This window comes from Centroberyx gerrardi, chromosome 24, assembly GCF_048128805.1.
Source record: "Centroberyx gerrardi isolate f3 chromosome 24, fCenGer3.hap1.cur.20231027, whole genome shotgun sequence".
NCBI lineage: Eukaryota > Metazoa > Chordata > Actinopteri > Beryciformes > Berycidae > Centroberyx > Centroberyx gerrardi.
Window position 1 is genome coordinate 8,751,440 of NC_136020.1, and position 24,324 is coordinate 8,775,763.

At 42.4% G+C, this 24,324-nt stretch overlaps 2 protein-coding genes across 5 annotated transcripts in view; both read left to right on the plus strand.

Moving 5' to 3' along the window:
- The window catches only part of dram1 (DNA-damage regulated autophagy modulator 1), a 66,745-nt gene extending 49,393 nt beyond the window's left edge, over positions 1–17,352 (plus strand). The window contains exon 8 of the transcript XR_011784873.2: positions 17,343–17,352. The gene's annotated coding sequence lies outside the window, so the exon portion shown is untranslated. The remainder of the gene's footprint in view (positions 1–17,342) is intronic.
- On the plus strand, positions 473–24,226 carry pacsin2 (protein kinase C and casein kinase substrate in neurons 2). 4 transcript variants are annotated; one of them, XM_071905600.2, is made up of 12 exons: positions 473–610; positions 9,150–9,241; positions 9,724–9,880; positions 10,784–11,019; positions 13,199–13,354; positions 13,518–13,693; positions 13,996–14,116; positions 15,494–15,541; positions 16,936–17,066; positions 20,191–20,346; positions 21,794–21,975; positions 22,143–24,226. In XM_071905600.2, the coding sequence occupies exons 2-12, from the start codon at positions 9,185–9,187 to the stop codon at positions 22,253–22,255; spliced, it is 1,533 nt and encodes a 510-aa protein (XP_071761701.1). In that variant the 5' UTR covers positions 473–610; positions 9,150–9,184; the 3' UTR covers positions 22,256–24,226. The 4 variants fall into 4 exon arrangements, with proteins under 4 accessions (XP_071761701.1, XP_071761703.1, XP_071761702.1 ...); XM_071905602.2 differs by lacking the exon at positions 20,191–20,346; XM_071905601.2 differs by lacking the exon at positions 15,494–15,541.
- The last annotated feature ends 98 nt before the right edge of the window (positions 24,227–24,324 follow it).

The window sequence follows — 24,324 nt, forward strand, 5'->3', positions numbered from 1 at the left end:
GCGCGCCTCCCTCTAGTCACTCAGAGGTGCATCATGTTAACTAGAGTTAGCCAGAGTAAGACCGGAAATCAGGCGATTTTGCCTTCAAAATAAAATGTTTGCTTGATACTTTTGGGGGACCCATTATATAGTTTTAAAGAACAGCTGTGCCATATGGCTTAAATGTACATATTCAAGGTAACAGACAGTCTTCCAAGTTGTCTGGTAAGAGTTTAGCGTTTGAGAAATTCTGCATATAGTTTGGCAGCTCTGTATATGGCTTCTTGGTTATGAATATATACTGTGAAAAGGACATCTTCGAAAAAAATATATTTGTATTTTCATTTACAACAGAGTCCTGCTTAAGTGTATTCTTTATTTTCACTAATGTACTTTGTATTACTCAAAAAACCTTGTAACGTAGGTTCGTCGATAAGTGTTTTATTTTGGCAATTTTGACCGGAAGTACTATGTTGTATTGTGGCTGACTTGACGCTTGTGTCAGTCAGTCGATCGATGGTGCCGCTGCTGAGCAGGAAAAAAACGGGGAAAAGATTGGTAAATTAGCACCGCAAAGATAATACATTCTCCAGTTGAATATTGTTTCTCAAGAGGAGTAAAAGTGTTCCAGGTAAAGTTACAGTGAGACTTTTACATGTTGCCTTTTAACTTTTAACTAGAGGGGCTGTGGCTAATTTGCTAACGTTAAAGCTAGGGGGCTAACGTTACTTCTCGTTAACGTTAGCTCTCTCGCGGTCTGTTACTGTTACCGGTAATTTTGCTAAAACTTAAAGTGACCCAACCAAGTTATAATACAATGATAGTGGTGGCTGAGGTAGTTCAGATGTCTTACGACCTGTAAAAGTAAAGTTGTAGCTAGTTACCGTGTACTCCAACTGTTAGACGTTTGCTGTAACTTAGGAACATTTCAATAACTCCTGCCCAGCAAGCAGTGCACAGCAGGCAGGGTATTAAAAGTCCAAAGACTTAGCACCGTTGAGTCATAGTTGTCAGGGTGCCCGTGAAAACGTATGTCAGAGTTTCGATGTTGTTATTGACCAGGTTTATTTAGCTGCCTCAAGACAATTTGCCTCAGCTGTCCAGTTTCCGTACGGGGAGAGACTGGTTGTTTCATTGCCTTCAGAGATGAAGGGCGGGGCAGGTTTCGAAAGTACAGATAACCTCCTGGTCGATACCATGTCGTACTGCATGGCATGGGTAACGTTACAATAGAATATAATTTTGTCTCATTTTGAAGGCAAAAAGCTGGCTTAGCTGTTGCTGTTGCTGTTTTTTCATTGCACTGCTGCTCATGCTTACTGCTCAGTCAGTGTTTTAATTTGCGCAGTGCCTGCTAGATGCCAACTTCAGCCTTGGCTCCTACATGGCTCCTACACGGTATGTCCCTTGTGGGTGACACTGAAGGAAGCAAGGATCCCTCAAGAGGGAGTTTTCCTTGTATACTTGGAAGAAGAGAGGCACATCTTTGGTGTCTCATCTGTCAAGGCTGGGTGTAAATCACGGGTGTTGGTGACTGTAATCTTCTGATCTTTTACAGTGAAGTCCTTGTAACACATCAGGTATTTATTCATGGAGTGAAGTAGGAAGTAGGGAACTTTGACTGTCTTCTGAGGATGATAGACAGTATTAGTCAATCATGAAATAGTCATGATCACAATATGGAACTTGAATCAGTGGAAATTATAAGTCATTGCAATCAGTCAGCCAGTCATAACCAGTCACTAAGCATGTCTAAATACTCTAATGGAGACATCCTTAGTGACCGGTTATGTACTTTGTGTGTGTTGTGAGAGAAGTGTTGTCAGGGTAAAGCAGTAATGAAAGTCCTGTGAAAAAGCTACTGGTTCGTTCTTCTCTATGGGACCATGTGAACTGATTGCTCTGTCACAGAACTGAGCTAAACTTAGAACGGGTATTCCAATTTAGGCTGAAGGCACTGCTCTCCATTTTCGAGGGATCTTTATCGGTGTAATCTCTAAGAGTACATGAATCAGTTGAAGGGATTTGATCCATCCTAAGACCACTGGCCTCCTGTTTATTGTGAGTAAATCAGCGCTAGAAAGTTTTAGATGCTGAAATCACACATTAGATTCTTCTCTGGTTTCTGGCTATGTGAGAGACTTGCTAATGTGTGTGTGTGTATATATATATATATATAGAATAAACTGTTAAAGGTCATTGGGATAACACATTAATTTTGTTTTTGGGTGGAGGCACTTTCCTGAAAAGTCTGCTTTAAATGCATCATTAGAGCCGTTCCACTTGTTTCTTTGACCTCGCCCAGCCTGCTCTATCATGTGAGAGCGGAACAGGGGGTTCCACAGGAAAAAGTGTAGAATTTGCCTGACGGTGATGTCAGGATCTTCCCTTCCCTGTCACGTAATACAGAATTTCCCTCCATTATGTTTCTCTCCCCGTTGCTGGCCTGTCCAGTGGAAAATGCCTGAAAGCGTGGAACAAATGCCATTGTTTTTCCCTGACCGTGGAGCAAGGGGTTTTTGGGCAGGGCTGACTATGGGCTGGTCAGCTACGTTGAAGTTTAGGCCGTAGCTGACCTGGTGTTGATGGACTGATGTGTTCATTGTCTGGTGTTTTGGAGCGCCTCATACCACAGTATGAGGTGTTGAAGCTCTTTCAGTGATCTCTATAAATGATGGATAGGTTGGAGTCAGTATCGAGAGGCTCCACTTGAAAGCCCATACATTTGTTGTGAGATCAGCAGTCCAGTGCAGCTGTTGAACCCACATGAGGAAAGAGGGCAGAGGTGATTGACTGACAAGGAATGAAAATCAAGGTCATGAACCACGATTGCCATGGAAACTTTTGACCTTCAAGTTTGTGTGTGTGCGCGCGCATGTGTGAGAGAGAGACAGAGTGAAGCAAGAGTGTATTTCTTTCCTCATAGCCCAGTAGGGATTTAGTAATATACCCTGCTGTGAAACAGCAATATTGAAGGGATAGATCAGCTCAGCTGCACTCCCCGCCTGAGAGACATTGCAGGCACTTTTATGAAACAAAAGAAGGAAATGGAAACTGACAGCTACCTCTTAATGAAAAAAAATCACCCCGGTCTGATTTTGGTGTGATTATGACATGAAGTAGAGGGCTAACTTATTTTTTCAGCTTGCTTGTTATGTAATCATTCTCTTTTCCTGCAGTACCCATGACAATGCATTTGTTACTGCTGAGGCGAGCCAGTTGCAAATAAGGTTGTTTTTTTTTGCTGGGTTTCAACCAGTGGTCATTGGTTGGTAAAGCTGCTGAAGAGACACCCGATTGCCTGATCAATTTTGACCAATTGCTGCTCTCCTGAATCAAATGAATAAATCGAAGTAAAGCAACTGGTCTGTTTCTCTTGTATTTAAAAGCCTGGAGGAGGAAGTCATGTATTTCTCAGTGAGACCAAAACATGTGTAAGCTGAGTGGGATCCTGCTTACATTTACAGTCAGGCAGACAGGACTGGGAGGTCTCCCTATTTAACAGGGCGCGAAACATGACACAACACCCCCCAGGTTGACTCCACTCACTGTAACCTGGCAATGATACGGATATGTTGCAGGAGTGTGGGGGTTCTGGTTTTGTGCATATGTTTCCCCACTGCAACAGTTACTGGTTAGTGGGCTAGCCAGATTGCAACAGAATGAGTTGTTGAGTTGTGTGATATTAGTGTGACGATGACTAACGTCTTCAGGTTAGTGGAACATCTCCCACTATGCACCTACTATACACTGTGGATAAGAGTTTATTCTTAACTGACCTGCCTGATTCACTAAAAATGAAATAAATCTACATTATGTTTGTGAGCTCAGAAACAGGAGGGAAGCAGCAGTATTGAACATGACCTTCCATTTCCCACAAACACAATCCTCCCTATGGGTCATAGGCACTAATAAAAGGGATTTATGAGATCTGTGTGCTGTCTCTAACACAGTCCCACACTAGTTTGTATGCTTGCTCTCTCTGGTGGTATTTTTAAAACACAAACATAAATACACACAGCATTAGGGCGGGCATGCTTGTGCCTGTCAGCTGTGGATGATCTCAGCTCTGTGTACTGTGTGTATCCTGTTGTTTCCTGTTCTTCTGCTCTCCTGCCATCTGCTCCATCCACAACACTGTTTCTCTCTGAAGCCCCCGAAGCAGTCTGAGAGCTATCATCATGGCATGAATAGACAGTAAAGGGATGGATGGTGGGAAAGTGGCATTCTGGAAAGAGTATGTTCTTGTATGTAAGAGCTTATTATAGCTCTCACATGCAAGCGAATGTATGACGCAGTGTTTGTAGCTGTAGTGGTCCCCCACGGCTGTAAAATTACCTCAACAGCTACAAATATATACAATGAAAAATTCTACAGGAAACTCTGAAATGAAGTCATCAGACCCTTCACTTTTGTCGCACCACCTTTCCAACACCTCGCGTCGCCCGTCTATTCCTCGTGTTGCATCTTCTGCGTCCATCTCCATCTTGCTTGCCTCTCCTATCCCCTCCCGGCTGTTGGAAAGGTCACTGGCGTGTCTCATGTGTCTGCTGCTTAGACATGACTCAGGCCTTCTCACTTCCAGCAGCACACAGCAAAGCAATACTGTTCATGTGCTTTCAATAACAGACTGGGTCATCTCTCGCTCTCCCTATCTCACTCTCTCTCTCTCTCTCTCTCTCTCTCTCTCCCCCCTCGACCTCTTCTCTGGTCCCATGCAGCTGCTCTCTGTGTTTCTATGCAGCTGCTCTCTGAATCGTTATCAAGCCATATTGAAACCAACAAATTATCAATGTTTGTTAACCCTCATTCTGCCATAAAACAGCAAAGCCAGCCTGACCCATGCAAAGTAGGATACTTTTAGAATTTGTTTGTTCTTTTTTGCAATTAAACCTCTGTCAAAACATTTAACTGACACTGAAAGCTATAGACGGTGTGGGAGCTTACTTTGCTTTTGACAGGCCTTTGTCAACATGCCAAGGTATGGGCAATGGCCATGTTAGCTTTTACGTCTGCTTTGTTCAGTTTTATCTTAAAGCTGGAGTCACAGCTGAATTGGTGCATTTGCTTATCAGACTTTAGTGGATATCATTGTTGAGTTTGATTATATAATCACTAAGCCTGTAATGTAAGACCCCACAATCAGCCAAGTTTAGGGAAAAATGAATCAAGTGTTTGTGCAGCGTTGCTGAAAATAAGCGTGTGGTGGCATGAGGGATATTTAGATCAACAACACAATTCTAGATAGTAATTGTTTCTCCATCTTACATTCTTTACATGATTGTTCTCCTCCTTCCCATGTATTTTTGCTTGTGCATACCAGCACACATTGTTGGGTTTACCCGTGTTATCCTGCAGAGTGACAGAGCGAGTGGACTTCAGACCCCAGCTTAGTCAACAGTATTGTTTACAGTTCTGGGTCAAGCTACGTTCAATTGTTCAACACAGTCCCCATGTCCTAGAGAGCCAAGGGTGTGCAGACATTTGTTCCTGTTTTGTTGTTGATTACCTCAGACCTGGAAAAGCCATTCGTTTGTTTTATTTAGAAAATGGCCAGTTTGTGTCTTTAAGTTTGCAGTTTGCTTTAAGTTTTTTCAGTTTGCAAGCTTTAAGTTTAAGATATTGGCTATGTGGGGTGTCTGGGGCTGTCGTGAACTGATTGACTGAACGCAAGGCCAGTCAGGTTCCATTCTTCAGCATCCTTGTTTTTCATTTTAAACCTACTCAGCTCAGCCACTCGGATACAAAACCACATCTAGGCCTAAGGGCTACAAGATCAACTGTGTCAAGGTTAGATGTCTACCTCAGTGTGTAGCAAGGAAGGAAGTGTGCTAAAATTGTCATTGGTTTGCACATATTTCATGCTGCAGTGGTAATATTGTCAGTGGAAGTTTCTACTCAGCAGCGTTTGATGTGTAAAGGCTTGTTGCCATGTTTAGAGTAGATATTTGTGGCTCGTTCCATGGCCGCTCTGTGTCCGTCGCTGCAGCAGCGATTGATGAATGAAGAATATGGACAGCTGGTAGGGAAAGGGTGAAGGGGGGGGAAGAGGAAAAGACTGGCCTGGTTAATCTATGATTATCATGCTGAGAAATAAGCTTCTGTGTGTTTTTTGTGGACATGGTGTGTCGAGCCTGTGAGAGTTAGAGTACGCTATCATCATTCCTTTCTGTTGTAGGACTAGCTGATTCAAGAAACAAGATAAAGCCTATTCTACAACATTCACTTGCACACATACACACTCACACATTCACACGCACTTACCTGGCAGAATAAGACTATTGATCTCACTCTCATCACTTTAATGGCTTGTCCCTCTGAGTATTAGGCAATTCCACACAGCACATTAATATCAATGCTTCTGAAGCAACAGAAAACTCTGGACCCATGCCCTGTGCGTGTGCGTGTGTATGTGTGTGGTTTTTGAGTTCAAAATGATTACAAATCTCCTGACAGATTACACTTTTGAATGAGTCGATCCACATCATAGGAACTGGTTTGAATGACATACAAAGTTCATAAGCTGTGGGAGCTTGAGTAAAATATGAACAAGATTGTCTCACACTAAAGTTTTGGAAAAAGTGACAGCTCAGCATTTGTTTGTGCATGCACTTGTGCGTGCGTGTGTTTGACTTGATTGCAAGTGCATTTTGTATTCGTTTGGGTATGTTCTTTACAAAAAGCACTAAACTACAAACACAGTAAAGGGAGCGTTGTTCAGCTGCCTGCCTGGTGAATGGTGACCACAATACTCCCCTCTGTCCATGTCCTGCCCCGGAGGGCACGGGCCGCTGACCATCAACCAACACACACACACACACTTCTCACACCAACAGTCCTCATCTTCTCAGTGTCGCACTCAACTAAAAGAAACGGCTCAGTCACAGTGTGGAGGGAGGAGGGGCTCCGCTGCAGGGTTGGAAGACCAGCTGAGGGAGGAAGAGGATGGAGGAGAGGAGTGAGAGGCTGAATAGTGGCTAAGGGAGGAACAGGATGAAGGAGAGAAATAAGAGGCAAAGGGAGGAAGAGGATTAAGTAGAGGAATCAGAGGCAAAGGGAGAAAGAGGATGAAGGAGAGGAATGAGAGGGTGAATAGTGGCTAAGGGAGGAAGAGGATGAAGAAGAGGAATGAGAGGCTGAGGGAGGAAGAGGATGAAGGAGAGGAATGAGAGGCAAAGGGAGGAAGAAGATGAAGGAGAGGAATGAGAGGGTGAATAGTGGCTAAGGGAGGAAGAGGATGAAGGAGAGGAATGAGAGGCAAAGGGAGAAAGAAGATGGAGAGGAATGAGGGTGAATAGTGGCTAAGGGTGGAAGAGGATGAAGGAGAGGCTGAGGGAGGAAGAGGATGAAGGAGAGGAATGAGACGAATAAAGAGGGGCTGTTCAGGGGGCTACTGAGCTTGAAATGATGGACGTGAGGAGAAAGGAGGGGGAGAGGAGAGTAACAGAGGACTGTCTGTCGGACCCGTCCAAAAGAAACGGAAGCTCCCCACTGTGTGCCTCTTGACACTTCTCTCTCTATCGCTTTCTCTCTCTCTCTCACGCACACACACACACACACACACACACACATACACAGTAAGCCAATGCGCTATATGCCAGCCAGCACAGTGGTTTCTGTGTGGCTTGAGTTGAGGGCGGTGAGGTTATGGAAATAGATGAAAACACCCACCTGCTTCCTAGATTATCAACCCAGATCACACACTTGCTCTCTCTCTTGCTCTCTCTCTCTCTCTGTCTCTTGTTTTTGCTCTCCTAAACTATTTGTTTGTTGCTCACAGTTTTCACCCATATTTGTCTGATCCACGGCAGTAGTGTCTGCCCTGAGGAATGTTATAGTGACAGAATAATGATAACGTTGCCTGCATATTGTTTACTTTCAGCTGTTGGTTTCATAATACATGCAGAACCACTGTGTGTGTGTGTGTGTGTCCCAGCTGCTTCCACCATTTGACTCAACAGTTAGGCCTGGTGGCACTAAAAGCAGGCAAGCAACGAGAGAGAGAGAGAGAGATGGTGTGTAACGAACTGATGAAAATTAAACTGTGAAATCTCTCTCCCTTCCTCTTTGCTGTGTCATTTTAATGCCTCCACTCTCCTGAATGTAGGCTCTCATTGTAATGTATGTGAACAGAGCATGACTAAGGCTGAGAGAGAGAGATACTGAGTAATAAATGTTGATAACCTGATAAATCTAGATTTTAGATGAATTTGTGTTGCTGTAATTCATTTATAATCCTTGTTTATTTGTTTTGGCAACGTGTCAAATATCATACCAGTGAAGTCCATTGAACTGAATTTAAGTTACAGTCTCAAAGGGCTTCACAATGCCCACATTATGGAACAATAAATAAAAATGATGAATGAAAATGACACAGCACAGTGTTCTAGCAACACCTTGTGAAGTTTTCAACGGGTCACTTTTACAGTTGATTACTTCAGTCAGCGTATCATTTGGTACTGTCACCCTGGCATCCCCTTACCACCCAGTCTATGGGAGAAGCCGGAGACACAGAAAGACATTGGCAGAAGTATACGATGGTGAAAGAGGTAGCTGGGCCTATTCCATTCACCATTCCCTCTCATCTTGACTCATTTCTGTTTGCATCTGCCCACGCTGTCCAACAGTCTAGCTTCTCGTCAGTGTCTGGTAACACCCTCCTGTCAGGTGTAACAACCAGGAGAGTGTCTGTTTTCCAACTGGCTCTCAGCTACAGCAGCAAGATCATGCCAAAGATGACGAAACTGTGAAATCATTATGTCATTGAGTATAGCCTGCTGCTGTGCTTCAGGGATGTGATTTTATTTGGAGTTTTTTCAGTACTGTAGCCTATTTCTTTTTTGTCTTTTGGTACACACAACTCTCCCTCCCTGTTCATTCATCATTCGTATTCATGTTATCCTGCTTCACCCAATTGTTTCCTGCTTTTTTGTTGTTCTGTTTACATCCTTGCATCTCCTTACACTTATTCTGCGTTGTGTCACATCAGACAGATTAAAGCTAGCTAAAAACACAGATTCTGCTGGTGAGACACTAACACTGTCTTGGTACTTATCCTATAAGAAACTCTGATGTGTTTTATCTGTAGTCGTGTGTTTTTGACTGTGAGTTGAGCGGCTGTGTTAATCATGCACTGACTTTTTGTGGGTGGGTGTGTGTGTTTTTTCCAGGCCCTACACACTGAGGGTAACATTGGGCAGCAGCGATGTCGGGCTCCTACGATGACTCCATGATCGATGTCTCCAGTGATAGCTTCTGGGAGGTGAGACGCATGCATACGCACACACACACACACACATTACTTTCCACAGCTCACTCTAACGCCAGGATCACACTTAATCCATAATGCATTTTTGTTGCTGCAAACTGTGCAGTGTTCTAGGCAAGGATCCCAAGCCTCAAATATTTTGAAAAGAAAGTGATGAGACGTTGGGTATCGATACATTTTCATTGCAACTGTGATTCACTGATGACATGTCTTCATCGTGAAAACAAGATCAATGGTTTTAATTAACACATGCATTATTAATGCATAAGTAGAATAAATCCAGCTCATGTGATGCCTTCATCACAACACAGTGCATCCGCAATGGAATGATGCCGTGGTAAAGGATTCTCTCCATCAGACTGTAAAGCATTCAAGGCATTGTGTGATCCTGATCTAAACTAACATCAGCCCCTTTTTTTCTCCCTCCCTTCCATCCATTCATCTTCTCTGTCTGTCTCCCTGTTGCTGGCTCTCAGGTGGGGAACTACAAGCGGACAGTCAAGCGGGTAGACGATGGCAACCGTCTCTGTAACGACCTGATGAGTTGTCTTCATGAGCGGGCGCGCATCGAAAAGTCCTATGCACAGCAGCTCACAGAATGGGGCAAGCGCTGGCGGCAGCTCATAGAGAAAGGTAGGCTTATTCCCCTGGCTTATACAGAGGCATAGGTGGCAATATCGCCAGTTAGGAGGCTTTTTGCACACGGATAGAGCAATGACATTAAAGAGCTCACAACAACCTCTCTAGACAAACATAGGGAACCAATTCAGAAGCCCTAATGCAAGGAAAAGATATTATTGGACAACTCAATACATAGACAATTCAATAATATAAACGGAGAAAAGATATAAAACATTTGGTTCAACATATGGGGCTAAAATTTTCCTTGACGTGATCAGGAAAAAACACCCGGCTTCCAGCCAGCTAAGTGTTTAATGTGGGGAAAGTCCTGGCATAAAGCATGATTTGAAATCTGAATCTGAAACGGTCACAATAAACAAAGACGTCTGTCTTTGCTTTCCAAATTGCGTGTTGTGTATGCCCTGCAGCAGTCTTGCGTCACCCATTTTTTTTACTTGAGTTGACAAGCTGCACACTAGGGCCTCATGAGTAAACATATATTACGGTTTTAGTTTCCACAATTAATAATTGTGTAATATTGGCATAATGGCAATATTAAAACATATTATTTCATTTAGAATGTTGGCTCTATTTGAAATAGATAATATAAATAGTCAAGATGCTGATATAAGATGCAAAAATTGCAAAAATTTGTTCCTCAAATCATAGCGATTATTAATATTTGTGATCACAAGATCTACCAAAGTAATCAAGACTATATAATTTTAGCCATAATTGTGCAGCTCTCTTGCACACCTAGACCATGCTTTACGACCAAGACAGTCTACTGAAAAGCAATTACAAAATATTAATAATGCATGGGCATCAATGGGAAAATCTATTTGTTTTTCCTCAATATCTGAAGGGTTGACTTTTTGGACGTGGACACTGACTGGTGAATAACTCTTGCCTTAGGCCCACAGTACGGTACGTTGGAGCGGGCGTGGGGAGCTCTGTGCACGGAGGCAGAGAAGGTGAGCGAACTCCACATGGATGTGAAGGCAGCGCTGATGGGAGAGGACTACGAGAAGCTGAAAAACTGGCAGAGAGACGCCTACCACAAACAGATGATTGGCGGCTACAAAGAGACCAAGGAGGCTGAGGACGGCTTCCGCAAGGCTCAGAAACCCTGGGCTAAGAAACTCAAAGAGGTGTGTATCTCGTACCTTTCAGGAACTCATAGGAAACTACACATTGTACTAAATGAAATGTTGTTTAAAAAAAAACTGCACAAATGCAAATTCAAAGAAATTTCCACCAGCAGGGTTTCAAATCGGCACGTGATCAACAGCTAACTAAGCAGTTACTACAAGCAAATGACCAGCCAGGCATTTTTCAACTCATTGATTACTGCCATGGCTATCCATTTTACCCTCCAGTTCACATGATTACATAGAACTGACTCACCATTGTTAGTGTTTGTTTTCATTTTCTTCCATGGCTACCTGCTTAACAAACAACAAACAGAGCAGTAGCACAACTTAAACCTCAGAGTGTTGTTACTGGATGAGAAACTACTGCCAAATATCAGCCATGGTGTGCCAAACCAGCAACTAGTTTTCCTACAGCTCTTTAATTATCAGTGTTAGGGAAGGAAACGCTAGGAGTGCTTGCAGTGACTTTGGCACTACCATTAGTTCAAAATCAGGTCAGTGTATTTCCTACCACTGTTTTCATTTTAGCAGCCTGTTTACTAGACATTACATGCATTCCCATTCCCATTCCATGCGTGTGTATGTGTTCATAGCCATTGAACATTCTGTGACTTCCGGGATCTCTAACCCCTCTTCCTGTGTGTGATGTCACTAGGGGGTGGTGACATCCTGGCCTTGTCACTGTGCAGGGACAGAATGGTCCAATTTTCTGGCCATAGTGATTTATTGATTTACCACATAGATGAGGACAAGTGGGGAGAGGGCAGAGAGGAAATGAGGCTAATTAACTGGTCTAGAAAACGGGTAGCTGACACAGATGATGTGGGCAGCGTGTCAATACAGACATGCACGCGCACACGCACACACACACACACACGCACACACACACACACACACACGCAGTGACACACCAGAACTGCATACAGTTATACATATCTGACCAGACACATGCTCCTATGCCGCTAGTGTTTTCGTGCATTGACATTTTGTTTTGCACACACACAAAGACACACTAACACACAGCTGCCTGTTGTATCAAATTAGAGAGGCGGACAGGCTGTTCTCTCTGCACTCTTGAGTGCCCTCTACTTATGACCACATGATGAGTACAATAGGGACATAGCTGCTTTGGCCCTGGCCCAAGCAACAGTGAGCAATGCCCTAGTCACTCTTCAAATGGAACCACAGTGGATGTTGCTGCTTCCTCATTTTATATCTTTTGGAGTTTAAATTTGAACAGTGAACAGTGATAGAGAAGTAATTAATTGCCCCTGTTATTCTCACAGCACATATAAAACTGTCATGGGGCATCACATCTGTTTCCCTGTCTCCCTTCCTCCCATGCGTTTGTTACTACATGCTAAGTAGTCATCTAACTTATTCATTAATTCCCCCATTCATGCGTCATTGTTGCTCACGTGGCAATAGGTTGTTTAGCCTATAGTTCCTTAGTTTGTCAAATATATTTAGAAATGATGGCATTTTCTGTATTTTATTTTGTTTTTCTGCTTCAAATTATTGAGATATGGCTCTTTCAATGTGTAGCAGCTACACATCTAGCAGCTGAAGACTCATTTATTCAAACTGGCCTTTGGCTCGCCTCGTGCTGTCTAGTGTTTGTATTTTGTGTGTTATGTTTTATTGTTTGTTTCTTTTTACTGTATTTATGGTCTTTATTTTTATTTTTAACAATTTTACTCTTGTGAAGCACTTTGTGACCTTGCTCTGTGAAAGGTGCTATACTAAATAAACTTTTACTTACTTACTTACTTTTACTTGAATCCTTAGTGACAACTATCAAGAAGAACTACAAGACATATTTTCAATTTGCGGCAAGTGTCATGAAACCATGATGTCATATTCTCAGGGGAGAAGTTGTACTCCTCGCTTCATAACTACCTTACATGTCCAACTCTGAGCCTGGACTATTTTTAGTCCTAGTCAAACTTTCAGTGCTATTCCTAGAGTGATCCTGAGACGCTTGATAAATACGGCCCTGGTCGGCATGCTGGCCCTGATAATAGTAGTATTAAAGCTAAAAGTTGTGTGTCAGCTCCTTATTGTTCTGGCCCTGACACATTTTGGCATGGCATTTTGAGGTTGGTGAAAAGTGATGTTTCAGCAGCGGTGGTAATGTTGATGATAATGATGGCGGTGGTTGTGGTGAAATCCACAGGTGGAGACGATGAAGAAAACGTACCACTCAGCCTGCAAGGAAGAGAAGCTTGCGACCAGCAGGGAGACCAACAGCAAGCTGGAGAGCAACAACAACCCTGAAGCCCAGAAGAAACTCCAGGACAAGGTGGAGAAGTGTCAGCAGGAGGTGCAGAAGGTATGGCTGCCAGTTGAGGGAGATGTGTGTGTTTTCACATCCCTGATGATGTATGAGTGTGTGCTGACCTATATTCATTTGTATGTATGTAGATCTGTATATCAGTGTGTCTTTATTGCTGTACTGTTTGCATGTCACTCCATCCTCCCTCCCTGTCTCTCAGACTAAGGAACGCTATGAGAAGTCCCTGGAGGAGCTGGACAAGTTGACCCCTCAGTATATGGAGAACATGGAGCAGGTGTTTGAGCAGTGGCAGCAGTTTGAAGACAAACGCATACGCTTCTTCAGAGAGCTGCTGCTGGAGGTCAAACAGCACCTCGACCTCTCAACCAATCACAGGTCAGTCACATGGGTTGCATTTCATTTCTCATTCCAACAAACTAGTTTTCAAGCACCAAAACTGAAAGAGACAGAAAAAAGAACGATTTACAGGTCAGACAGGGTCATCTACCAATCACAAGCACATTTTACATTTATAAATTACTAGCAGAATACAGTTACCCAGACAGGAACACATAAAGTGCATCTCATGTCTGAATACACAGATGTGGCTCTTTCAGTTGCTGAATATTGCTGTGGGACATGTTTGAGATTTCAGATGTCACACAGAAAATCAAGCACTTCCTGTATTCCCTCCATAGATTCCAGACAATCTACCACACGCTGGAAGACACCGTCTCTGCTGCTGATGCTGAGGAGGACCTGAAATGGTTCCGGTCCAATCACGGCCCCGGCATGCCCATGAACTGGCCGCAGTTTGAGGTACTGCCACTCAGACTAATACTGATACAGGGGGAGGAAAAAAAGAGAATGAAAGGTCAGGGTTTGATGGAGGAAGTAGGAACGAGACCCCCAAATAGGCACATAGTAGGCCAAAGACCCCCATTGATAATATTTTGTCCCAGGGACTCCATATGGGAAGATTTTTTCTTCTGATTTTTAGTATTGAATTGTATAACTGTCTACACTGTACGTGGGAGATAATAGTGGTGAGAGTGAAACCTATGATTAGAGTAATGATCCTTATACATTATCTAGTGGTATAATTTGTTATGAATTAAATTTGAGTGAAATTAGTCTAGTCCTTATTTAACAGGGAACCCCCTGGATCCTCCTTAAGGACCCCTGATGGTCCCCCCAAACCCCACTTTGAGAACCACTGTTCTAGAGAACTGGGGAAATGGAGTAATAAAATGGAGCAATAAATGGTTCTGAAAAATGTCTGAAGAAAAAACCCACAAGGGCAGCATTTCCACAGCTTTTAGCCATCGTACGCTGCCCAAGCAGGAGTTATAACCCAGTTTCATTCCTGTCCTCGAAGTGCGCTGTTTGGCATCAGGGAAGGAAGTAAATCAGCTCACAGCAGTCAGAGAGTGGCAGTGGGAGGGATGTAGTTTATGTCATCTTCCCAACAGGAGGTGAACTAATAGAAAGAGGAAGGGAAGGAAAGAAGTGTAAGAGCGTGCATAATTTTGCAATGCTACAATTTATAGTTCTGTGGAGTGATCTTGCAGACATAGCAGTTTATGGGGCGTCTTCTTCCACTTCAGCCATTACCAAGCTGTTTTTCTTAGAGGCTTTTTTAAAGAAAGGATTAAATAATTGGGGAACATACAAGAGCCCTTTGTTAGAATGTGCAGTTGGCAACTTGTCTCCCCAGGCCTTATCTTCTCTGTGACAAGACACGCACAGACAAAAAGAGTGAGGCAGAACCTGTCAAACCGCTTCATGTAACACCGTCTTGTCAATGCAGATATCCACCAGAAACTTGAATGAACAATGAGCTACGAATGTCTAAAACGAAACAGCATGGTGATGCTTGTTTTGTTGGAATATCTACGAGAAAAGATTGTATTCTCCTCTACACACCTGTTCATAATGATCAATACTATACTTCATGTAGCTGGTTATTGAAGGTTTTTCAGAGTTCTGCAATAAAACAGTGGAGTAATTCCTGAAATAATTTGTTGGAATAAGCGACAACTAAACACTACATTCACAAACTAACATTTATACAGCTTATATTTGTTTTGCTTTAAATTAGTATGTTATTTCTGCCCTTTTCATTTGTATGATTTGACTGTCTTGTCCTTACTAACCCCTGTTCCACCCCTGCTTCCCTTTCCCCCTGTTTGACAGAATGTGGACTGGTCCCATCCTCGCTCCTATAAGAGAAGGTCCATTGTAGTGAGTTCTGCATGGGAGGGCTGTTCTATCACAACAGTCATGGGGGGAGGGCCTTTTTTTTCCACTAACGGCACTCTCACTCCTTGCATTTTTTGTGTGTGTGTGCGCGTGTTTGAGGTGGTTGTGTTTTTATCATGTATTCAAGTAGCCCCTACATTTTTTTAAGAATATGAATGAGACAAACATGCGCATGGTACACATAGACACCACATGCCTGTCAGACTGAAGAATGTCCACAGCACTATCCGTGTTAGAGCGTGCTCGTGCGAGAGTGTGACATACCACCTCCCTTCCCTTTCCCTCACAACTGCGGGATGTTTATATACATTTTCCTGGATGCTAGAATTCCCAGAATTTCTCTATGCCGCTGTTACGCAGCTCTCCCTCTCTGTGTTCTTTCTGACCTTTGACCCCTGACCCCTCGGTGAGCCATCATTCCAGTCCATGTGGACCCAGCAGTACATCACATGATGCCACCATGACCCTGCGATGTCGCGGAGCTTCAGAGGTCACTAGCCAGGCCGGCAGACCTTTTGATCTTTGGAAGTTTGAGAGGCCTGGAAAAGAAGGAATGATAGATCACAGGGGTCAGGAAAGGACTCAGGAAAGTTTAGATGACAGACTGACTAGTGTAATATATTATCTGTATGAAAGGGGAACATTACGGCAGCTCCCTGAATAATGTTGATTTATTGGAGACATCTAGCTCCATTATGAGAACGTCCATCATGCTGTTATGTCATGATAGGTACGGGTAATTTCCACTATCATTCATCAGTTGTTAAAATAAGTTTTTAAAGAATAAATTAATCATTGTGGATCATGGTCTAACCTTATAAATGTGAAAGTCCAGGAACTGAACCAGCCATCTCTGGGATTTACTTTTTCTTTTTTTTAAGCTAAACTAGCTTCTTTCCTGTTAAATACAAGCTATTTATAGCTGTATGCATGAAGATATGCCCTCAACTTGACAGTGTTGCTATCATGGGACCACTCTCTTTTGCTCCACTCCCCCTCTTTAGTCTCTGGTGGAGGGGGGGATTCCTTGGTGTGGTGTTTCTGTCTACAGGTGATGGATACATGGTTGCGTCTTTCATAGTATCAGGCTTATACTGTATAAACAAACACACATGCACAATTTCAAAATGACACTCCAGAGCCAAAGTCACAGCCTGAGAAATGTTTGCAAGTGCATCAGATTTCATTGAGTTTGGACTGTGTTGAATTGTGTGTGTATTGCAGTGTACATGCCTGTGATGTGTTCTCCCACTAGCTATGAAGACATGTTTTACACCAACCACTCAGTTAGCCAACAAGCAAGCTTGGCACAGTTATAGGTGCAGTATTTGAGTCTAATGTGTGTGTGTGTGTGTGTGTGTGTGTGTGTCCACCAGGACTGGTCCATAGACCTGAACCGGACGCTGAGCAGGCGCGAGAAGAAGAAGCCGTCAGATGGCGTCACGCTGACAGGCATCAGTCAAACTGGGTCAGATCAGCCAGTCCAGCCAGCCAAGACCAGCAGCAGGTAGATACTCGATCACTCATTCACTCACTTGCTCACACACACAACACACACACCTATACACCTACACATACTGCTTGGATACAGTATGCATGCAAAACGTGGAATTTAAACAAGAGTGTAAGAGGACTGTTAAAAGAACATGCATGCACACAGACAGATATTTCCTTAACATTTGTTTAGCCAGCAAAATCTAAGCCCTTATTTTTCAGCCCACCTGGAAAATTAACTATTACAATTGCACTACAGCACAGCAGGTCATATATATCATGGTATAAGTATCCAAACGAGACATTATAACTTCCAAAACCTACTTTAACAGTTCTTTGAATGGACCCAAGATTCCACCTGGGTACCTGGTAAATTACCAGCCGCTATATCTACAAAAAATTCTACAGGAAGCACTGACACATACACACACACACACACACACACACTCTCTTTCTCTGTCTCTTTTCCCAATACAAACCTCCGACATCCTAGATAATCCAGTTCACTGCACAAAGAGTGTCTTCCCCCCCGGATAAGGAATGCTTGTAAAAAGTTCCATAAGGAAAGCTCCTGGAGTGACGTCGAGTGCTACGGCTGTTTCCGTGACAACAGCAAACATTTTGTTACAGATTGTTGGGAAAGAAGTCATCGCTGGGAGACTCGAGTCTGCTGCTACATATTTGAAAGCATGCCAAAAGTAATGTGGAAATATTGCTCTCGCACGCCAAGATGTTCATAGCATGGATTGGTACTGGAAAGCTCAAGGATGGCCACACTAGTCCTAGTCAAGCACTTGCACTTGATTCAGCCTTTTTGATTTTTATACAAAATCTAATTTATAGACTATGTTGTTATAACAGTATGTTGTTCTAACATGTAATCATAGTGCACTTAATTCGCCTTTCAGTCCACCAAAGAAAGAAAGAAAAATAGCCTATAATTCATTGACTCATGTAAGATTTAAAGAACTTGACAGGAACAAAAGCCTGGAAGCCTTCCAGTACAGATCTCAGATGAACGATTGATGACCGCCGATTTAATACCTAATGGAGTTAGACAGGGGTGTGAAGGATAAGAGCTGCTCAGTGTTTGATTGGCGTTTTTTAATAACGTGATGCAATCTCTCCTAAACTAAGATAAGACAAGATAAACGTAGTTGTCCCTGCAGGGAGATTTGTCTTGGAGATTGTGGCAGCAGCACCAAGGACATAAAAACAAGTGCATGGAAACAGCAACAAACAGCAGCTTAAGATAAAACCTCATGATACACACAACATTGTGGGATACAAAACACATCATATAATCAGTGCATATAAATAAAGAAATAGAGGGGAAAGCAAGATGCTGTGCCTGTGTAGGAGATGGTGATGAGGGGAGATTGTATTAAAAAGTTGTGTATAACCTGCACCGTGGGACACTGGATTGTCTACCTGATAACAGGAGTTGTTGCTGTTCAGGATATGAATGGGCTCTGCTGTGATTTGTTTCCTGGCCTGTGTATGGGCAGGCTGTTCAGATACTTGACCTTAACTCTTAGCATTCCATTGCAGCTTGGTAATTAATGAGGTTCCCTGCACCTGCTCTCCGACCACATCCAAACATCAGTAGGAAGTGTGTAGCAGTGTTCATGAGAGCACTAGAGGAGTGTACAAGGGAGTCAACGCAGGGAATGTCAGGCACGGGAAGCATCTGACCTCTGATCTTACTAGATTTGACTATCATGGGATCGCCTCTCTCTACCAGCATACAGAACACATGTTCTGTCTGTAACATGCACCAGAGAGACTGTATTTAGCCTCTATCTATAGGCGTGAAGAGTGACCGGCAGATTGTGTGCGGGAATGTGTGTGTGCGTAGGGATGGGTCTGAAGCAAGATGATTCAGATTCCTATCACACAAAGCCGTCTTCATACATTAAAATATAGAGTCATAGTGGATTGACTTAGGATCAAAAACAATCCATAGTGAAGGTTTATGACTTGATTGTAGTTTGACTGTGCTTTTTTATCAGGGTTAGAGAGCCAGTCCTCTCACCATATCTTTTGTTCATTATGCCCTTTTGGTTTTTCCCTATCAGTTAAGATGTCTGAAATTTGAGTAAACATGGTTTGACCATACACCCTCTACATAAGAGTTAGTATATATATTTAAAAATTTATATATAATGCATAAGGGCTCTCAATTCTTAATGGCTTTTCTGAATACCTTAAGTACATAGTAAGATAAGCTTTGTTTGTTGACTGTTGCCATCCAAAGTTACATTGTGCCAGACTCCCACTAGTGAAGTGTTTGGTGTAATAACTCCTCAGGCTTAGCTCAGAGAGTATAGCGTGACTTTGTAAACAAAGGCGTTCACATTAGACCATTACACACTCTCATGGGCCAACTGATAGCTGCCGCTTTTCAGGGTCCAATAGTTCTGTAAACAGGGAGTAGAAACACTGTATGCTTTCCCTGATACTGTTGGAGGGATAGTCCCAGTTTTGTCCCTTGATGTGGAAAGTCACAATAGTAGGAAGTGAAGCTGGTCCTAGGTTTTTGGCCACATGTGACTTCTACACTTTCTACATCTACAAAAGCTAGAGCTGGCAATTCATTGTTTAAGAGGCCACTCAGGAAGTGTTTTCTTGGTGCTGGCATTGGTTTTATCAGCAGGTGATGTATTTATTATGAGGTACAAGGCCCAGGGGTTCTAGTGGAAGTGCTTATGTGCAAAACAAGTTATTGTGACAATGTCTTGCTGTTACATTTTCTGTTAAAATTGACCTCTGTTTAGTCAGAGGTCTAACCTTTCTTTTGTTAACTGATTACAAAGCTTTGTGGGTGTCATCCATGGTTGTTATCACATTATAATACCATTATAACTGTGTCGTCATAGCTACTGCAACACAGCCTGATTAAATGTTTCAACACATACTGTATATCACAAAGTTATATGTCTCCGGTGCGTCACATTATACTCCTGTTTCCTCATTTGCTTTTAATAGGTCACAATATCACAGTGGAGCATTTGTGCGTAACAACACTGTTCCCCCATTGCATCACAGTTCGAATTTGTCCACAAGTCATATATGTGTGCGTGTGTGTGTGTGTGTGTGTGTCACAACCGCTCTCTCACTGTGTCCCATGTTGTCAGCCTGACCGTGCCCACTAAAACAGCACCGGTGGGCTCGAACCCCTTTGATGAAGAAGATGAGGAGGAAGAGGAGGAGGAGGAGGAGGAGGAGGAGATGACCGTAGAGGAGCAGACCACAGTCAACCACATCAGTGTGAATAAAGAGGAAATGAAAACGTTGGTGACACAGGAGAAACACTCCACCCACCCCCACTCTCCCTCCTTTCATTTTCCTACCTTCGATTTATGGTTCAGCGTTCGTGCTCATTCTCGCGTCATGCTGTTTCTTTGTCTTTCAAGTTACTTCTCCCCCTCCTTCCTCGTTGGTGTCCACATCATCCTTCTCTTCTACATTTATCCTCCCCATCTCCTCCCTGCTTTACTTTTCACCCCCCCCACCCCCTCCCCTACCAGGTGGCAGGTTGTTGTGTTGCTCTGCATGGTCACTGGAATGGCATTGCACACAAAGCCAGTGTGTGTCTGTCCATCACTCCTAACAGTGCCACGTCTTGCAGAACGTTACATGCGTCATGTGCGCATGGGTGCACATCTCTCTGCTATGGGATTTCCTATATGTTTTTGTCTTACAGTCAGATCTGAATCGCGATACACCTATATATATATATATATATACAGTATATACATATTATATCGACTGGTCATTCATTTCAGTTATCCCAATCAACGACCATTAATTTGGTGTGTAATTTCAAAAGAACTCCTGTATCAATTCTGTATTTGCTCTCCTTGAAGTACAAATACAAACTCATACAAATACAATTTAGATACAAATATTTAAATCCAGACCTTGGGCAACTCATCATTCTGTTTGATTGTTAGAAATCAACTCAAATATTTACTTATGGCAGGATAGTAAAGCAGGTAACCCACAATGTCAACAGTGTGTTTTTTTCAGAGAGGTAGTTTGGTCAAAAACAGTAAGACGGTGTGTGAACAGGTCTGACTGTAGATTGTTTTTTGTGCGTGTGTGTGTGTGCGCGCCGGTGTGCATTTGTTGTCTTGCAACTTTGTGTCTGCGAGAGGCAAGTTGTCGTTGGTGTGTATCTGCCTCCCCCTGGTGGGCATTTAGTTTAAACTACAATCATGCATTTGCAACACTGATTGGTCTTGCTTGGTCTTGTGTTCATGTATTTTTCGTGTGTTTTCATATTTTGTTGTCATCATGTTGTTTTGTTGCATTGCCTTGCCTCAGCACTGTGTGAGTTCTTACTTGAAGCTCTTGATGTTTAAGTGGTGTCAAAGCAACTTGCAAATTCATTGGTCATGCTGCCACAACCAAACGCTTGCCTTGCAGCATTGATGTCCTAAATAAGCATGTTTTCCACTCATTTACATTGGACTGAGAAAAAGAGGATGTTTTCAGGGTGAATAAAAGAAAAGTTGTCAGTGGATTTGGAGGTGCATTTGGGCTTTTTTGTGTTTTGACTGTTCTTTACTTGGTTTTGTATTTTATTTATCTTCCTTTTCTAACTTTTAACTTTTGTTCCTGCTTCTTTCGCCTATGCTGGATTGTCCTATTGGTGTATCAGGCCCTGAGATGGACATGATAATGATAATGATTGTCATCTGTTCTCTTAATTGGTTATTTTGTCTGTCTGTCCAGTGCCAGCAGTATGGAGAAGACTCCAGATTGGTCAGACGAAGACACGGGCGCTAATCCTTTCTCCACCAATGGTGATGGGAATCCATTTGAGGAGGAGACGGCGTCTCCGGGGATATCCGTGCCCGTCCGAGCCCTCTATGACTATGAAGGACAGGAGCAGGATGAGCTGAGCTTCAAAGCAGGTACAGACTGACAGGGGTGTGGTAGAGACAGGGCTGTTTCAAAATTGAGTAATTCCTGAATCCTGTCTCAAAGACTCTCAGCAACAACACTTTTCCCAATTCTGTCAGATCCTAACCGGTTTCTGGAGTACAAAGATTAATTAATTCCTTGCTTCTTGCTTCTCCAGGGGATGAGTTCACCAAGATAGGTGAAGAAGACGACCAGGGCTGGTGCAAAGGCCGGCTCAAGGATGGAAATGTAGGTCTCTACCCTGCTAACTATGTGGAAGACATCCAGTAATAAAGTTGACAAGCAAGTAAATGTGAAGAAAGAAGAAGAAAGTAGGGCGTTGAGTAATGATGGTGCGGCTGGGAAGAGGGAAGGCTTGGCCTTATTTTCAACCCTTTTCTACCTGTGCCCCCCTTCTGGTGACGACTGGACTTGGTTGGGAGAGGGACAGAAAAGAGGGGTTGCAGATTATAAAAGGACCACTCCAGATCTTGTGGCTTGCTACCTACAGGTTGACCCTCCTAGAAACTAAGTACGAAAGTGGAAATTAACCACATCCAGTATACCCTGAATACAAAGTTTTCAGGTGATTCCAAGCGGGGGAGATTCACATTAATCTCATAGAGAAAAGATAGCTGTCACTGTAAGATGACTAATGTTATTCAGAGCCACAGATGTCTTAGAATCCCATTTATGCTGTTACAAAAAAAACATAGCTATTCAAGTATATATAATGTAAGACTCAAGTTGAAATCTATGTGTGAATTTATATATTGTTTAAAAGAAACACTGGGATGACAGTCTGACAAAGCATCTTGCAATGTTACGTGATACCTGCAACCTAAATATGCAAGCCAGTGTGGATTCATCAAGGGAGATGTCCCTCTTTATAACCACAACTAGCTATTATTTGAGGTATGAAAGCATTTCTGAAGTTGGAGTTTTCTGCCTGTTAGAATCCAGTCCATATATGTTCATTATTTGGTCTTCTGATATTAACTTTGGACAAAAAAAGGCCCTGATGTTGAGAGTAGTGTAAGATTTAACTTGCTTTTAAACTAGTTATTACATGGGTCTGCCATTCCTTTCAGGATTTTTAATTTTTCTGGTTATTATATAATGAATGATTGCGACCAGTAGAGCCTTATCCTAACATTGTCTTCATCTGGTTCATCTGTTCCTCTAGTTACTGCAATTGAATGTACACTCACTGATTGTAATGGCTCACCTGTTGATTGTTCACTTTTGCTGATGTTTTTGCAACCACTGAACAACTGTCCCAGAACAAGTGTGCTTAATAATCCTTTCACGCAAATCTCTTCACCCTCTGTCGATTGTAGATTGTAATTCTTATGAGTGTCGTCAAATCTTTTTCATTTTCTTAGTTTTCCTTTAACGCTCTGAATGTTTCTCAAAAAGGTTATCTCACTTGAAGATCCATGTTTTCATTTTCTCACTTGATGTCAAATGCCAAGCTATGGGAGAATATTTTATTGTTTCCTTTTTGAAAATATGTTACAAGTTAAGCAATAAAATCACAGCCAAGTATGGTATTTCACAGGTCTGCGTTAAAGGTGTTTATACCTGCGTGTAAATAGCATAGAACATATTAGAACAATTGAAGCATTGAGATCAGGTGATATTTAGTTGGAAATTGAAGACTGTTAATTTATGATGCCGCAAGTGCTTTTGTTCTACTCTTGTTAGAATGCTGTGATTGAAAATCAGTTTGTACAATAATTGAGTGTTTTATGGCAAATGTCCCATGAATCTATTATTTTGTTATATTTGTAAATATGATTATTTCTTTCTTTTACAGAGGGCCATACTCCTTATTGAATTAATCAACAAATATCTAATTAATTGGTGAAAGTTGTTTTTTTCTAAATTGTTTCTTAGAAGCTATGGAATGAATCGATATGCCTATTTTCATAACTTTAACACATTAGTCCTGATCGTCAACTATTTTGTAGGCCTGCCCTGTTGGGGAGTTGAATTGCAGGCTCTTTTCAGTTGTGTAAGCTCCAGATCCATTCATTAATTGCGTACAGATGATGATCATTTGAATTAAGACTTTATTTGATGCCTTTAACTGCAGCAGGAGAGGAAGATGAATTTAGTTGTCTGTTATATAGTGAGGAAGGAGAGGTTTTGCCACATTTTCAGGGCACGCTGTCTACAGAACACAGCAACAGCTATACTTGCACAGTTCAGTTTGTAAATGTTGTCCCACAACATAATAAATGAATTTAATGGAAAATATATGTTTTTCTCTCGTCCATCATTTGATATGGGTAACATGTTTAGAATACATTTTGTTCTCTCTGTCTAACATTACCTTTCATTTATCATTATAAGCC

Coding starts and splice junctions, on each gene's coding strand:
- pacsin2 (XM_071905600.2), top strand. CDS start 9,185: ATGTCGGGCTCCTACGATGACTCCATGATCGATGTCTCCAGTGATAGC. Junction 13,694..13,995: donor GACCTCTCAACCAATCACAG/GTCAGTCACATG, acceptor TTCCCTCCATAG/ATTCCAGACAATCTACCACA. Junction 20,347..21,793: donor AATAAAGAGGAAATGAAAAC/GTTGGTGACACA, acceptor CTGTCTGTCCAG/TGCCAGCAGTATGGAGAAGA.